Genomic DNA, 17,065 nt, shown 5'->3' with positions numbered 1-17,065 from the left:
ATATAATTTGCAAATATTTTCTCTCATTCTGTGATTCTGTGGGCTTTTTCACTTTCTTGGTAGTGTCCTTTGAAGTACAAAAGTTTTTAATTTTGATGAAGTCCAGTTTATTTTTCCATCTGTTGCTTTTTTGTTTGTTCATCTTTTGGTGTTGTAAGGGACTTTGCCTAACCCAAGATCATGAAGATTTACTCTTACGTTTTCTTCTAAGAGTTTTGTAGTTTTAAGTCTTATATTTAGGTCTGTGATTCATTTTGCATTAATTTTTATGTGTGACCTAAAGAAGAGGTTTAACTTCATTCATTTGCACGTGCGTATCTATTTGTTCTAGCACCATTTGTTGAAAAGACTGTTCTTTCCCCCCATAGAATTGTCTTGGCATAAAGCTTTTTTTTTTAGAGTGTATTTTATTATTTATTTTTGGCTGTGTCAGGTCTTAGTTGTGGTACACAGGATCTCTGTTGTGGTGCGCAGGCTCCTTGTTGCAGCGCACGGGCTTCTCTCTAGTTGTGGCACGTGGGCTCTGTAGTTGTGACACGCGGGCTCTCTAGTTGTGGCCCACGTGCTCAGTAGTTGTGGCATGCAGGCTTAGTTGCCCCGCGGCTTGTGGGATCTTAGTTTCCGGACCAGGGATCGAACCCGCGTCCCCTGCATTGGGAGGTGGATTCTTAACCACTGGACTGCCAGGGAAGTCCCAAAGTAATCTTTTTTAATCTAAACATATTTTTTAGAAGTATTTGGAGTGAGAAAAATTCAAACACAAAAGGATATTCTGTGAAAAGTAAGTCTCCTTTCATCCCATTCCCCAGTTTTTGGTTATCAACCTGGAGGCGACTTTTAAAAATTAATATTTATATATTCTTTCAGAGTATATATTTTATACACGTACAACCACATGTGTCTATAAAGACTGATTGAAACCAGAGTTTGGGGTACCTGGAATTATACTAATACAGAAAGATGTATAGATGAGGACTGATGTTTTCTGGGCTCCGAGCTTTCGCATTCTCCTCAGTTGCTTTACTGTGCGTTAACATTTTATGTAGCTCCTGGAAATGAAGTGCCTTGTCTCTTTCCTTCTCCAGACCTTCATTGTAGATTCTTTCTCAGTTATTCAGTTGTAATATCCACCTCCCCAAAACTGAAAAAAAAACAAACAATAAAGCAGGCTTTAATCCTTTTCTACGTTATTATTCTGGTATTTATTTCAGGGAGCTTCTGATAATTGGAGGTGTTGCAGCACGGGATCAGCTCTCTGTTTTGGATAATGGGGTAAGTTGTACTTTTAATTTTTAAAAAGTAACACTATGTGTTGTCATTTTGGCAATATAGTTCTGCTGTGTTTCAAGAAAAGTCAAATGAGGCTGAAATTAAACAAGTTCAAAAGAGTGTATGTATGTTCAAAAATATCTTACGATTATGCCTTTTCTTTTCCCCAAAGTGTACAGCATAGTAGTTTCTTCCAAACACCTCATGCAAAATTCCAACATATGTGAATTTTTTTTGGTTTATCTTTTGAGCACCTGCGAATTTCCTTCGCATTTTCATGCATTTAGTTATTTCCTCTGGGGATAATTGAAAAAGAAGCAGCTGGAGTTAAGAATAGAAATAGAGATAAGGTGGATTGCAGAGAAGGTAGTTTTGGCAGTGATCCTTGGGAGGGCTGAAGGATGGTAAGGCAGTGGTTCTAGTAGGACGGGAGATGAGTTCAGATTTGTGTAAGGGGAAGTCTTAAAGGCTGTGCTGTTACCGAGGACGAAGCTCGGACTGTGATCCTCATTACTGGGGAAGAAGTTTGGGAAACTCTTAACTGCCTGTCAGTTCAGGTACAGGTAGAACTTCATAAAATATTTTGTATGTATGAAGTAACTTTGTCCTTACAAACTTCTCTTTCATTTCCTTCCCTAAACATTTTATCATTTAATCTAAACTGCTTGATACTGAGCTACGGTGAACAAATATGTTCTCCCCTCAGTTGCCTTGGTGCTGCTGTCAAATGAAATTTCAGGCTGAATGGTTTTGATTTGACTTGGTGTGGCATATCAAGAGCAAGGAATCATTACCGTACTTAATACTCTTCTAAGATAGTAACATAGCTTTGTTATGTTCTTATTTGATTTGCTATATTTTAATGGTTATAAGAGAGATTTAATATGTTCATTCCCTATCTTGGTTCCTCAAACCCCAATTCATTTTCCACGTAAGTTATTAAGTTTCTTAACTTACGTTGTCCAGCTCCGGAGCTTTTAGGGAATTCGATCTGCTTTTGCCAGGCAGATCTAAAATTTGGTACTGGCTGAAGCTAATGGCAAAGTAAAGGGAGTGTTATTCCATAGCTTTCCTGGCAGGATTCAGTTCCATTCTATTTAGGGGATGTAATATATTCTCTTTCTGCTCTTCCTTGCATCTTACATTGTCTACTTCTGTTATCTCCCACCATCCTCTGGCACCCTTAGCCCTGTGTTACGTCTTATGCTGCAGGCAGAAGTCAGCTTTGGAGTCAGAGAATAGAACTATGTAATTTTTTTAATCTTTTAAAGTTGCACAGTTATGCAACATGTGCAGTTAGGCCTGAAGAAGTGGTTGGAGCCATTATCCAAGTCATACAGCTATTTCTCTCAGGCTTTTCCAGTTTGACTTTTTGTTTTTAAACCTGAGAGACCGAGTTTCTGTTTTCATGCTGACCACCTGCTGAAATTGAGAAGGGAGGAAACTCGCACAGTGGGTTAGAATCCTTTGGTAAAGAGACGTTACCCATAGAACCAGAATGGTATTGCATTCATTGCTGTGTCCAGCACAGTGCTTGGCACATAGTACATTCTTAATACATTGAGTGGGTTTTATTTTCAGACAGTATTTTCTAGATTGAACTGAGACTTGCTTACAGTTATCAACATAGTTGAAACAATAGCTTCAGAAATGTCTTTCACTTTTTATGGGAGTTTAAATGCCTTCTACTGGATCAAATTAAAAGTCCATTCAGCACAGTACTTTTTCAGTTTTTCAAGGGGTGAGATATTGAAGTAATGAGACTATAGTGATGAATTTGTTAGGAGATAGTTACGGTTTTAGTCTAGAGTGGAGAACACAAGTGAAAAAGAAGTCATTTTTTATGCCTGTTCATAAAGAGTAGAAGTTTTGAATTGTCTGATTTATTGAATGATTTTATATAATACCTTATTGTGCTCACACACATACCTCCATATACACACTTTAGAAATATTTATCCTTTATTGATTACCTTCTAGAAATGGGCCAGGCCCTGCTAAGTGCATTACATACATTTTCTCATTCGATTCCCACAACAGCCCTTTGTGATGGTCCTCTTCCGCATTTTTACAGATCAGGAAGAGGGCTTATACCAAATATTAAGTAATTTGCCCCAGATCTTACAACTCATATGTGGAACTTACTTCAAAGCCTATGTTCCTAATCACTATACCATGGACTTGATTAAAAGGTGTGTGTGTGAAAATGGAAAATGTGGTTAATTGGGTGTCCTGGCATTGGCGGCTCATACTCTCTTTGTAGATGTCTTAAAATTTTTATAATAAAAAGCTAAATAAAACTTGTTGTTACTTGAATTAGACCTTTTCTCATGTTTGGACTTTGAGTTTGAATCCCAGTTGGGGTACTTACTAGCTGTATCATCTAAGTTCTTATGACTTTAGAATTCTAAACTTCAGTCTCCTCATTTAAAAACAGGACTAATAATAGTAGTGTTTTCCTTAGCGGTAACATGAAATGATATAATACCTGTAAAAGGTTAGCACAGCACATGTTCATTATAAGCACTTGACAAGTAGTCATTATTGCTGTTTTTCCTGGATTAGGTCATCTTCATTATTAATTATAACCAAATTTATCAAGCGCCTGGCACACTGGGCATCAAATGCACTACATATCTGATCTCTTAATTATCACAACCGTCTTGCAAAGCAGAAAATGTTACCCATTTAAAAAATGAGAAAATTGAAACTAGAAGAGATTAAGTAGCTTGAGGTCACACAGCTGGGTAATGGTGGAGCTGGGATTTGAGTCCTGGTTTAATTTCAGAGTTCCTATAAATTCATTTGATTTTTCACTTGGAAAACAAATTTTATATACTAGACTGTCTATAACAGGTTAAAATGTTACAATCAGTTGCCAGAGTCTTCGCATTAATTTCAAAGCAGGTATAAGTTTAATAATACAGCATTATCTAGAACTCCTGTTTCGCACATTTACAGCTGACTATGACTACTTCAATATGCATGTTTTCATTGTAAGTAGACCATTGTTGGTTGCTATTCTAAGGTGATTACAATAGTTCTTCAGTTTTCTTAAGGTGCTTTTTTTGGATATTTTTTAGGTAGATATAGTTGTTGGCACTCCGGGAAGACTGGATGATTTGGTGTCAACTGGAAAGCTGAACTTATCCCAAGTTAGATTCCTGGTCCTGGATGAAGCTGTATGTTGAAATATACTCATGCTTTTAAAAAAAAAATTTGCTTATGTTTTGGGGGATAAAATATGTGAAATGGTGAAGAAAAAATACAATTTAGTCATGATCCCAATCCCTAGAGAGAAACATAGTTACCAGTTTGGTGTATTTTCATTCACTGCTTATATTTATAGTAAATACTATTTTATGTAGTTGCAATCAGGCTATTTAGAACCTGGGAAATCTTTTTTAGAAAAATATGGTACATAAGTATTTCATGTCATTATTTATGAACAATTTTTAAAGGCTGTCTAATGGTCTCTCATATGCACACTTCGTGGCTTATTTAACCACCCTTATTACTAGACATGTAGGTTTGTTTTGTACTCCAAATAGTTATCTTGTTTGTACATAACATTTTTTTTTTTTTTTTTTACACATTACAAATTACATTAATATGTTTTGGGCTCTTGAGATATCCAAGTTATTTTCAAGATGAGGTAGTTTTTCAACATTGAAGGTCTTTGCTTTCTCATATTAGAGTCGTATTCTGAAGGAGATGTGGGAGTTATTAACTCTTGTATTCATTTTAGAATACCAGAGTATGGTTTTTGAGTTATTTATTGTCAGCTTTTTCATATTATAGTCACATGGGCTTTAAAGTTGAATTTACAACTTGCCTTTAAATATCCAGTAGAAAATAATTACTTTGAAAGTATGGAGATATGTATGAATTAGTTTCTTTATCTTATATTTTGCAATTGATTTAGAAAAGAAAGATTTAGATACTGATTACAAAACTTATGTTCTTCTTTGCTTCTTACGCAGGATGGGCTTCTTTCTCAAGGTTACTCTGATTTTATAAATAGGATTCACAATCAGATTCCTCAGATTACCTCTGATGGAAAAAGACTTCAGGTATGAAATAACCAATGCATCTTAAAATACATGTAGACAATTGTTACGTATTCATGCTTACTTTTTTTGTTTTACATTGACATTTTAGTGTCTTCTGATTACGTTAACTGCTGTGTGAAACATTTTCTTCATTAACTGATTAAGTAGTACACACAAAGGAAACAGTCTTATGAGCTGCTTTTAGAAATAAAGGTGAAGAGAATTTAAGGAAATTACTTAGGTGTAACGGAAGACTATAAGTAAAAAATTCTTAATCGTTATTTTTGTTCTCTACAGAGCATTTAGGGTTTATATTCAAGACTCTGAGCACTGCTTCCTCTTTGAAGGAGAAATGTCTTGAACTGTAGAAAAACAGTTATTTCCTTAGTAATTATTTCTTAAAATATTACTCTTTCTCATTCTGTTTTCTTAGGAAGAATTCAAGAGGAGAGGCTTTTAAGAGAAGGGGACAAGTTTATGGCTTTAGATTTTTAAAAACCTTTTCATTTTACTTAGTTTTTGTAGGACCTTGAGGAATAGATGGCATGATTTCTGTGGCAAGTGAGGGGACTGAAGCTCAGAGAGATTAACCCGCCCAAAGTCACACCACTAGTTGTTGCTACAGAGTCAGGTATTGAACTTGTCTTAGATTCCAGGCTTAGCGTACTTCGTGCCCCACATCTGTATTCATATGCTAGAATCATTATTATTATAAAAGCTTATCTAAATTTTGGTTTTTCTATTCTTAGGTGATTGTTTGCTCAGCCACTTTGCACTCTTTTGATGTGAAGAAACTGTCTGAGAAGATCATGCACTTTCCCACCTGGGTTGATTTGAAAGGAGAAGATTCTGTTCCAGATACTGTCCACCATGTTGTTGTCCCAGTGAATCCCAAAGCTGACAGAATCTGGGAAAGGCTTGGGAAAAACCACATTAGGGTAAGTACTTTATAACGTTCACATTTGTGTAGAGTAAAGCATTCATAAACTAGTTTAACCTTGAGCTCTTCATGATGCTTAAAGCAACCAGACATTGTACCTTTAAGAAAAGAGAAGTCTGGCACGTGGACCAGAAGAGCTTAGGTCTGTTAGGTATGGAATAAGTGATGGGCTTGTACTTTACTTTTCTCTCTGTATAAAGTTACTTCTGTAATCATCTTTCTTGACATAGGTTTTGTAAATAAATAGGATTACCTGTGTATATCTAGGGCTAATTTCTGATATAATGATTTCCATTTTTAGTAGCGTTTTAGAATCTTCTTGATGTGCCTTATTTTTCTAAATATCAGTTTCATGAGTCCATCATCTCACTTTTTCACCATTGTTAGATTTACCTTTATATAATAAGGGTATGCTTATTCTAAATACACAATGTTTTGAAAACCACCTTCGATTTTTTATTATTATATTTAAAATTGATTAGCCTTAGACCTATAATTAATAAAGGGTTTTTCTGGGCTTCCCTGGTGGCACAGCGGTTAAGAATCTGCCTGCCAGTGCAGGGGACACAGGTTCGAGCCCTGGTCCGGGAAGGTCCCACATGCCGCAGAGCAACTAAGCCCGTGCGCCACAACTACTGAGCCTGCGCTCTGGAGCCCGTGCTCCGCAACAAGAGAAGCCACCCTAATGAAGAGTAGCCCCCACTCGCCGCAACTAGAGAAAACCCACCTGAAGCAACAAAGACCCAATGCAGCCAAAAATAAATAAAAATTAAAAAAAAAAATAATAAAGGGTTTTTCTGAATCTGAAGAATGGTTTTGCCTATAGATTATAAAGGTGTATGTCTGAAATGCAATCTAAAGTTAGATACAGTTCTCCCTTTATAAAAAGGTACCTGTTCTGAATCATTACTTAACCCTTCCCCACTTCTGTTTTATCCTTTCCTTTTGACAGACTGATGAAGTACATGCAAAAGATAATACAAGACCTGGTGCAAACAGTCCAGGTGAGTTAGAAGAGCCAATAAAATGCGTGGAAGGATCTTGAAAACGAATTGATCTGTTGCACCGAACGTGTGCCCTGTCTCCTCTCATGAAGGAACAGGAAATCTGAAAATACAAGGAACAAAAATAATTTAAAAATGGGGGGAAAGCTGATATCAGTCAGCTTAGAGGAATATTAATCACTGAATTTAAGGTGTTAGTCTCCTGGCATCCAAATCACAAATACTTTGGATTATACAGTTCTCATTTTTCCAGGAAGCCAGCAAATTTCTCTGGCTACAGGTTGTATTTTAGCCCTGGATGCCAAGAGAAATGTCATGCAGATTCTTCATATCTGGCAGTTGGGTAACAAAGGGACATGTCTTTAGCTACCACCCTGTGAAAGCTACAGAAGTGATCCTGAGATGATTCTTTTTGTGTGTGAGTGTGCAATTCAATAGCATTGAGTACATTCCTACTGTGCGGTCGTCACCGCTATCCATCTCCAGAACTATTTTATCTCCCCATACTGAAACTCCATATCATTAAATATTTATCAATTTTGAAAGAGCCTAAAATTAATTTGAGTCAATGAAGATACTTCTATGCAGAATTGAGACAGTTTGTATCAGGTACATAATATTTCAAAGATATATGAAGATGCAGCATGATACAAGGATAGTGTTTAGAGAACCTAGAAGAGATCTGAAACCCGTTAGGCCACATGTCTGATATCACATGTCTCAAGTGGATCATTGGCAAGGGTTAGACTGCATTTTGTTCATAGTTGGATTCACTGGTAGATTTTTAACAAGTATCTAAAAGGTGAATTATCTGAAATTTTGATTAAAGACAGTTCCTTTGAACTCAGATTTATGTGTAGGTCCAAATTTATGAGGTGTATGCTCAGCCAGCCTTATTGTTGGAGAGGAGCAGACACTGATAGTCAAAATAATAATGTATCAATCATCCCGCTGTTTGGGAATGCATTTTATAAAATAAAAATTTTTTACTGCCTCATATATTTTTCCTTGTAAAAGTTTTGCTTCGTTTTTACTACAATTAGAGACGACTAGAGAGACCTTAGAAATATGTTGGATTACAAAATTAAAATTTTGCATTATATGATTGTAGAGTAACTATAGCCCAGCTTCACACTGAAAAATAGACATTTGGAGGATGGCAACTAAGAAGTTACTAACTAGATTTGACGTAAAATATTTATTTCATAGAATGAAGTTTGACCTTTCTGGTGTTCAGATTGATTTAGAAAGTACATTTATTATTTTTTAAAGAGGTTAAAGTAATTGAGTAAACATTTATTGAGCATTTAGGGAAGTTAATGCAAGGCAGAATATGATTAGTTCTCAATGAGAGGTAGGAACAAAGTTTTGCTGTGGGTATGTATTTCTGTTTATTTGTGTGTGTGTGTGTTTGTACATGTGCATTTTCCCTTTTAAGAGGTATGGTTATAGGTGTTTTGGTATCCCATAAACTGGCATAAAAAACATTAAGAGAAACAAAAATAAATGAGCAAGTGAATTATCTCACCATTTCACCCTATCTTTTTATTTCTTGGTTTTGTCTATAATACTTGTATTAAAGTAGAGTTTTTTAGGTGAGTGAAGCAGTAAGTCTGTAATTATGTGTGTTCATGACACTTTCAGATTAAAATTCTGTGTTTTTTTTTTCGTTGTTATTGTGTTACTCAAGAGATGTGGTCTGAAGCTATTAAAATCCTGAAGGGGGAGTATGCTGTCCGAGCAATCAAGGAACACAAGATGGATCAAGCAATCATTTTCTGTAGAACCAAAATCGACTGTGATAACTTGGAGCAGTATTTTATGCAACAAGGAGGAGGTAATGTTTCCTCACTTGAAATAAATTGTGTTTATTTTCTCACTTAATAGATTGTTAGTCTCATGTTGATGCAGTGTAGCGTGGATGCCCAGATTTTAAAGCAAGGATGTAGGAAAGACAATGAGATCATTTTCCACATAGGTACGGTTTCACTACAGTGAAGATGAATCACAGCATTCCAAGGCCCTTATATCATTTGGAAGAAGGGTAACGTTTTTGATTAATGTTAAAATTTCAAGTGTAATCATTAAATAATAGAATGTATATCTTCTAAATCAATAACTGAGAAAAAAAACCTTAATCTAAAAAACAGGTAAGAAAGGAAGGGGGGAAAAATGAGAAAAAGCAGAGCAGTTGGAAATTATAGAGTAATAACGGCTGGTGGAAAAATCTGAGCGTATGGATAAACACTATAGTATTTATCAGTGGACTGAAGTCTTCTGATGAAGAGAATAGATTGTTAGACTGGATAAAGTATAGCTGTATGTTGTTTACAAGAAACATACCTAAAACCTGAGGACGTGGATAGATTGAAAGGGAGAGGAACGAAAAAATATATGTATGTGTCAGTTAAAAGATTAATTAAAAGAAAGTTGGTCTAACTGTATTGATGGAGATGTCATAGACTTTAAGGCAAAAATATTACTAGAAATAAAAAGGGTCACTATGTAATAAAATATTCAGTCTACAATGAAGATATAATGATTATAATTTTATGCTCCTCATAATTAATGTTAAAGATATAAACTAACCTGAGAGAATGTTCAGTATAATCAGTCATTAGAGAAATGCAAAATAAAACCACAATGTAATACAATTGTACTCTCAGGGTGACTAGATCAAAAATACTTAAAACACCAAATTTTGGTGAGGATATGGAGAAACCGGAGCTCATACATTGTTTAAGTACAGTCACTTAGGCAAAAGGTCTTACAGTTTTTTATAAAATTAAACATTGCTGTCTTATGGCCTAGCAATTCAGCTCCTAAGTATTGGCTCAAGATAAGTGAGAATATAGATTGAAGAAAGATGTGTGCAAGATGGTCATAGCACTTCATTTATAATGGCCCCAAACTGTACACTAAGAGGCCATTAATAGGAGAATGGCTAAACAAAATGCAAAATATCTGTACAGTGGAATACCTACTGCTCAGCACTGAACAGGCATGGACTGCTGATGGGCCCAAAAATGGTGGGTGAATCTCAGAAGCACTATGCTGAATGAAAGAATTCTTACACAAGAGTACAGGCTGTATGACTCGATTTGTGTGAAGTTCTAGAAGAGCCAGAACTAATCTACGATGAGAGAAAAACCACAACAGTGGTTGTCCCCAGGAAGGTGGGAGTGTGGCTAACTGGGAAAAAGGGCGTGAAGGTACTTTGTGGATGGTATTCGTATTCTGTATCTTAATAGGGCTTTGGGCTACGTGGGTGTATGCATTTGTCCAAGCTCAGAAAGTGTACCCTTAAGATTTGTACGTTTCCCTGTATGTAACTTTAACGTCAGCAAGAGAAAAAACCTGAACAAATACTGCACTCTAGTTAATGATGTGCATGTTGAACTGTGTACTGATACCTGCAGTTTACCTTGAAATGCTTCAAAAATATAAAAGTGAGTTGATAGAGGGATAGAGGGATGGATAGATATGTGGTAAAGCAAGTATAGTCAATGTTAATGGTTATTTTTACTTTATCTATTTTCCCAACACTTATTCTCAAACATATAGCAAAATTGAAAGAATTCTCACAGTGACTATTACTACTCTGGTCTGAACTGCACTGCTTTTTGTTACTGTGTCTACTTGAAGACTTTCTTTTTTAGGATTGGCTACCACTGCACTTGCCTCTAAAATACCACTTCTCCATCCTTCCAGTTTGCTGCTTCTAATCTGCTTTGGCCAAGAAACCAGATAACTAAGTTGTTTAGAATACCTCGAGGAGGGCAGGCTTGTGGTCGCGGTCTTTTAGTAAGGGCATGAACTTCCTGATGCCTGTTTTGCTTCTTCCAAGAATAATCTCTTTTGTTTACTTTTTGGTTCTTCGCTTTACATGGGTTAGGTGAGGTTCCCGGTGTACGCAGAAACTACCACTGCAGTTTGGGAAAGGTTACTTAAAATGTCCTTCAGAGCGAATCAGTTTTAGTGCCCGTGGAGTTCATTTTAAGGGTATTTCACCTATGACAGAAATTGTGTTAACCATGGTTTATGACAAGTTGGGGTATAGATCTCCGTAGAATTATACCCCAGCTGGTAGTCTGAATGTTACTGGTTTTTTTGACATAGTCTTAGTCGTCACCTTTTCCAAGGTTAACTGTTTAATGTGCTTTTCACTAGGACCTGATAAAAAGGGGCACCAGTTCTCATGTGTTTGTCTTCATGGTGACAGAAAGCCTCATGAGAGGAAGCAAAACTTGGAAAGATTCAAGGTACTGATACTTAGTTGACTGCATTTCCTTCAGACGTAAGAGGGGAGTTGTATCTAGTTTTAATCAGTTCCAGTTGATATTGTTACAGCAATTCTTGTCCTAGAAATTACAAAATACTTCTGCCCTATTGTTACGTCCTCATCACAGCAGGGCTTTGTCATCTTTACCAGTCAAATGGTAAATTACATGTTCTCCATCAGCACAACACTACTTGACAAGAATTTTCAACTTAAGGAAGTTTTAGTTAAATTCTTTCAGGTAGATATTTTTAAGAGACGTATCATTAGATAGTTAAATCATGTCTGTGAGCCTTTTTTTTTTTTAATAAATTGTAACAATACCCATAGGGAACTTAATTTGTAGATTCAGACAGGTATCAGAATACCTGTTTTGTAGAATGAAATATATTTTGAATTATTTGGGATAGACTGTCACAGTTAAGTGATTTCAGCTCATGAACAGGTTGTATAGCTTTTGGTGTAGATGGTTTGGGCTGAGCCATATAGAACTCAAGGTCAGTGGCCGCCACCCACAAGCATTCTCATCATTTATCACAGTGTGTTTACCCAGCGTATAGTACAAATATCATTTCTCTCAGACCCATAATATGAAAAAAGGTAGGAAGTACTGGGCTTAAAAATTTTGGATTATGTTTCCATGCTGAGCATAATTGGTGTGGATGTTAAAACATCACAGCGGGGGACTCCCCTGGTGGCACAGTGGTTAAGAATCTGCCTGCCAAGGCAGGGAACACGGGTTCGAGCCCTGGTCAGGGAAGATCCCACATGCCATGGAGCAACTAAGCCCGTGCGCCACAACTACTGAGCCTGTGCTCTAGAGCCTGTGAGCCACAACTACTGAAGCCCGTATGCTCCAGGGCCCGCATGCCACAACTACTGAGCCCATGTGCTGCAAACACTGAAGCCTGTGCACCTAGAACCCGTGCTCCGCAACAAGAGAAGCTCCCGCAATGAGAAGCCCGCGCACCGCAACAAAGAGTAGCCCCCGCTCGCCGCAACTAGAGGAAGCCTGCGCGCAGCAATGAAGGCCCAACATAGCCAAAAATAATAATTAAATTAATTTTTTAATTAATTTAATTAATTAATTAAAAAAAATCACATGGCCTCATTTCAGCATTTATGCCACCCTTCTCTATCCTTGCATTTTGTTGGACGAGAAGTCAGTATGCCCCTCACCCCCTCCAAATCTCTAAGCTTGCTGTGCCTTGCAGCACAAATGACATCTGATGGCTAATTGGTATATTCTTGGTGAGAACACCAGGGGCCCAGTCTCTTTAGGATTTTATCTGTTGTCACAAAAAGTGTAACCTTGAGGTAAAATATCTAGTATTCTGAATTATTTTAATACAAGGGTAAAAGTAAAGCTTATGTTTTTTACATTTTATTCTGTCTTATGTTTTGAATTACCAGTCAGGATCTCTAAAGACGAAGCCAAATTTTAGCAATGGTTTAAGAACTTTTATGTGAAAAAAGCAAAGATGAATCCAGTCATTCATTTATTCACCTTAAATGTCATATTTCAGCAAATTACAACTTAAAAGTGCAATACTTGTTCCAGTGAATTATGAATGACTAGACCGCTAATATGATACGAATACATTAGTTGTTAGAGGTCGCATTTAGTGGAAAGATGGTATTTGTGGGGTTTTTTTTAGTATATATACTAATAAGGTCCTTTCTCTCCTCTCTGTTCTCTTTAGAAAGGAGATGTAAGATTCTTGATTTGCACAGATGTAGCCGCCAGAGGAATTGATATCCATGGTGTTCCTTATGGTAAAAAGAAAGTTTTTATGCTTGCAGTTTGAATTTTATGGAATTCAAGGGAAACCATTTAATATGTTTGAAATACTCAGAACATCAAACATCACATATGTTTGAAAATTTTAGGAACTATTGTCAATTGGTAGTAATTGCTTTTGTTTACAGTTATAAATGTCACCTTGCCTGATGAAAAGCAAAACTACGTCCATCGAATCGGCAGAGTAGGAAGAGCTGAAAGGTACTCTGTCATTTTTTTTTTGTCCTTTTTAAGCTTCTGTGCTTCAGGAATAAAGTCTAATAAAGACTTTTAAAATCTTTCAGGATGGGGCTGGCCATTTCCCTGGTGGCAACAGAAAAAGAGAAGGTAATCTTTTCAGTGCTGTATTATACTCATTGTTTGTGTCGTCATTTTAGATGTTGGAAATGAAAGCAGTTTGATTTTTTCATTTACATTGAATTCAGTTGCGTATGCAATATAAATGAACTTTTTAATGGCATCTTTTTCTCTTCATTCATTGAATGGACGACTAGTAGAATGAAATTTAGAAAGGAAAAATATGAAATGTAATTTTCCCTAATAGCTTTCATATAATTTTCAGTGAAAAGTATTTAAACCCTCTCTGGCATCATGCCATGGTAGACTTTTTATGGGAGAGAGGGTTAACTTATTATTTTGATATAAATTGATACAATAATTTGATACAGATTTACAGAAAAGCTGCAAGAGTAAGGAACTCCCACACACTCATTCCCCAAACTACTTGTTCATTTTGCTTTTTGCTCTTTGCTTTATGGTACTGATGAACCTAGTGGCAGGGCGGGAATAAAGATGTAGACGTAGAGGCTGGACTTGAGGACACTGGGCGGGGAGGGGCGAAGCTGGGGCGAAGTGAGAGTAGCATCGACATATACACACTACCGAATGTAAAATAGATAGCTAGTGGGAAGCAGCAGCATCGCACAGGGGGATCAGCTTGGTGCTTTGCGATGACCTAGAGGGGTGGGATAGGGAGGGTGGGGGGGAGGCTCAAGAGGGAGGGGACACGGGGACATATGTCTGCATATGGCTGATTCACTTTGGTATACAACAGAAACTAACACATTATTGTGAAGCAATTATACTCCAATAAAGGTCTATTTAAAAAAATTTAAAAATATCTTATAGAAAACATTTGAACTTCATTTTCGATACTAATCTTGATATAGCATTCTCCAGTATTTACTTTTCTCATTATTTTTATCTGAGAATTCCTTTCTATAATTGACATCTGTTTTAAAAAGAACTCTTTCAAAAGACCTAGTTAGTGAGCTACTAATAGTGGTAGTAACTGGATGACAGACCATACCTGCAATCTATTTTTCTTGTGCTCTGAGGACAGAAAATGTTAAAAAACTAACTGAGAACAAAGATATCTAGCATGTTTCAGTCTCCGTACATGTTAATCTTCGTAGGTTTGGTACCACGTATGTAGCAGCCGTGGAAAAGGGTGTTACAACACAAGACTCAAGGAAGATGGTGGCTGTACCATATGGTACAACGAGATGCAGGTAAGGCTCACAGAGTCTTATTAAAATTGGTAGGAGTAGACTGCATTTATCTGTAAAAGTTACGTATCAGCTCTTGTCTATTTGTGAACTGTGAGAATTAATGAGTGATTATGTTATGGTAGTTCATAAATTGTAACCTGTGAGTTCATCTCTTCAGAAATCTTACTTCCATTTATACTAAGTATTACAGCCTTCCTGGTTTTATTTAATGCTGTTAAAACGCAACTCTGTCGATTTCCTCTCCCTTTCTTAGTTGCTGTCTGAGGTAGAAGAACATCTGAACTGTACCATTTCGCAGGTTGAGCCAGATATAAAGGTACCAGTGGATGAATTTGATGGGAAAGTTACTTATGGTCAAAAAAGAGCTGCTGGTGGTAAGCTTTGAATTACTTTTAATACTGTTTTAAATGTGAATGTGTCCCTTTTTTGAGCTTCAGTTTAAGAAGAGAGTATTTCATTTCCTTATGTTTAGTGTATATTTTTAGCATATTAATCATTCCCTCCTTATCAGTCTTACAGCACTTTATTCATACTTGTCTTGCAGCATTTTTTATTGTGTGATCTGTATGTGAATGGACAGCAGCTTTGCTGTTTCTCTTGAGGTGTTAATGTCATAAGAGTAGTTGAAAATGTATGGAATTATTAGGAAACAAGAGAATAATGGTAATTTTGAACAAGGGGTAACCCAGGATACTATTTATTCCCTCTGCCTGCAATGCTCTTAGCTCATTCCGGACATTTTTTAAAGATTCAGGCTAAACTGGTGGTTTCTAAACCAAGGAAAAGAGACTAGGGGAGGAGTTGGTAGGGGTATTGGGACAGCTGTTAATAAGGAAGGCCTAATCATTTATTTTAATTGATGTAACACTTTTAGAACTCAGTTTATTTTGTAGATAACTTGCTCAGTAGTACCTCTTTATCGCTAGGAGCAACGTTTAAGTTGATGTAATTGAGCCAAAGCATTGCTGACACGTTATTTCAGGCCTGCCGCTCACATCACTTTGTGATTCGTGTGTGTGACACAGGTGGAAACTATAAAGGCCACGTGGATATCTTGGCACCTACAGTTCAAGAGCTGGCTGCCCTTGAAAAGGAGGCACAGACGTCTTTCCTGCATCTTGGCTATCTTCCTAACCAGCTGTTCAGAACCTTCTGATTTTAACATTCACTGAATAGGGTTTGAATAATAGAAGTCTATAGTCTTAAAACTCTAAAATAGTTGTACTGCTTCCAAGCAGCAGTATTTATAGTAACTTAAGCTGTTAACGCTAACTCTTGCATGTCAAGAAACATCAGTCTTAGGAATTCTTCATAGAATGGCAACCTAATGAAAATAATAAATTTGATGACTATATTTTCATGCAAGTTTGTGTCTTATTTTAAAATTATTTCATCGTTTTTCAAGAAAGCTCTGGGTTTATGAAGTAAAGTTTATGGGTATGTGCATTCGGCAGAGGACCTGTGGAATTTTCACAAGAAGTGGTCCTAAATAGAGACAGCCTTGAGACGGCCATGGTCGCCTCGGTATATGTTGAAGCTAGAGAAGAGTCGTGGCATGAAAGAAAAGTGTATGATCCTAAGGTGGAAGGCCAGCTGGGTTAGTTTGGAGGCCTAGAGTTTTTTAGGGACTTAGAAAAGGTTCTGTGTCTAAGGACTGATGACTGATTTGGTGATGGTGACCGTGAAGATGTATTTCTGAAGGTTTATCTTCTTTTTAAGAACCTTTCTTTCCAGGTGATACATACTGTAAAGATAAAACTATTCTAATGTCCCTCTAGGTCATAAAATTAAATTTAAAGGCCGTTCTTTGAAATACATTTCCTCAAACCCTCTTGCCTAAAATACCAGAAGGAAAAGGGACAATTTATATAGATACAGTTGAATTGTGGCTTTGTACCTTTTGACTCTTGTTCATAAAGTAGTATCTTTGGGAAAATTATTCTTACCCTAGAGATTCCTTAATAGCACAGGCTATTATAATTCCTTCTATGGTGGTTTTTCAATCTTTTAGCACTGAAATATTTTCTTCAAGCAAAATCTTGAGTGAAATTCACTGTGTAAGCAGTGGGAAAACCATTACCTAGTATATTGAGTCATAGTTTATGTGAAATGATTATGAGGATTCCATTCTTCCACTTATATCTAGACCACTGTCTTTGCTTTTTTTTTGTTTTACTTCTACTACATAGAACAAGTAGTTTTTCTTTTAT

The 17,065-nt window shown here is 36.5% G+C and overlaps 1 protein-coding gene across 1 annotated transcript in view; it reads left to right on the top strand.

The window, feature by feature from the left end:
- The window catches only part of DDX1 (DEAD-box helicase 1), a 33,930-nt gene extending 17,721 nt beyond the window's left edge, over positions 1-16,209 (top strand). Inside the window, exons 14-26 of the mRNA XM_067703664.1 lie at positions 1,212-1,272; positions 4,352-4,450; positions 5,252-5,341; positions 6,070-6,258; positions 7,213-7,264; positions 8,955-9,101; positions 11,435-11,526; positions 13,247-13,319; positions 13,473-13,545; positions 13,629-13,671; positions 14,760-14,855; positions 15,109-15,229; positions 15,881-16,209. Coding sequence (XP_067559765.1) covers positions 1,212-1,272; positions 4,352-4,450; positions 5,252-5,341; positions 6,070-6,258; positions 7,213-7,264; positions 8,955-9,101; positions 11,435-11,526; positions 13,247-13,319; positions 13,473-13,545; positions 13,629-13,671; positions 14,760-14,855; positions 15,109-15,229; positions 15,881-16,011 — 1,267 coding nt within the window. The 3' untranslated portion in view covers positions 16,012-16,209. The remainder of the gene's footprint in view (positions 1-1,211; positions 1,273-4,351; positions 4,451-5,251; positions 5,342-6,069; positions 6,259-7,212; positions 7,265-8,954; positions 9,102-11,434; positions 11,527-13,246; positions 13,320-13,472; positions 13,546-13,628; positions 13,672-14,759; positions 14,856-15,108; positions 15,230-15,880) is intronic.
- Positions 16,210-17,065: the final 856 nt, after the last annotated feature.

The sequence above is a fragment of the Pseudorca crassidens genome, chromosome 14, assembly GCF_039906515.1.
Source record: "Pseudorca crassidens isolate mPseCra1 chromosome 14, mPseCra1.hap1, whole genome shotgun sequence".
Taxonomy (NCBI): domain Eukaryota; kingdom Metazoa; phylum Chordata; class Mammalia; order Artiodactyla; family Delphinidae; genus Pseudorca; species Pseudorca crassidens.
Note: the sequence above shows the minus strand (reverse complement) of the source record. Positions and strands in the feature narration are given on the sequence as shown.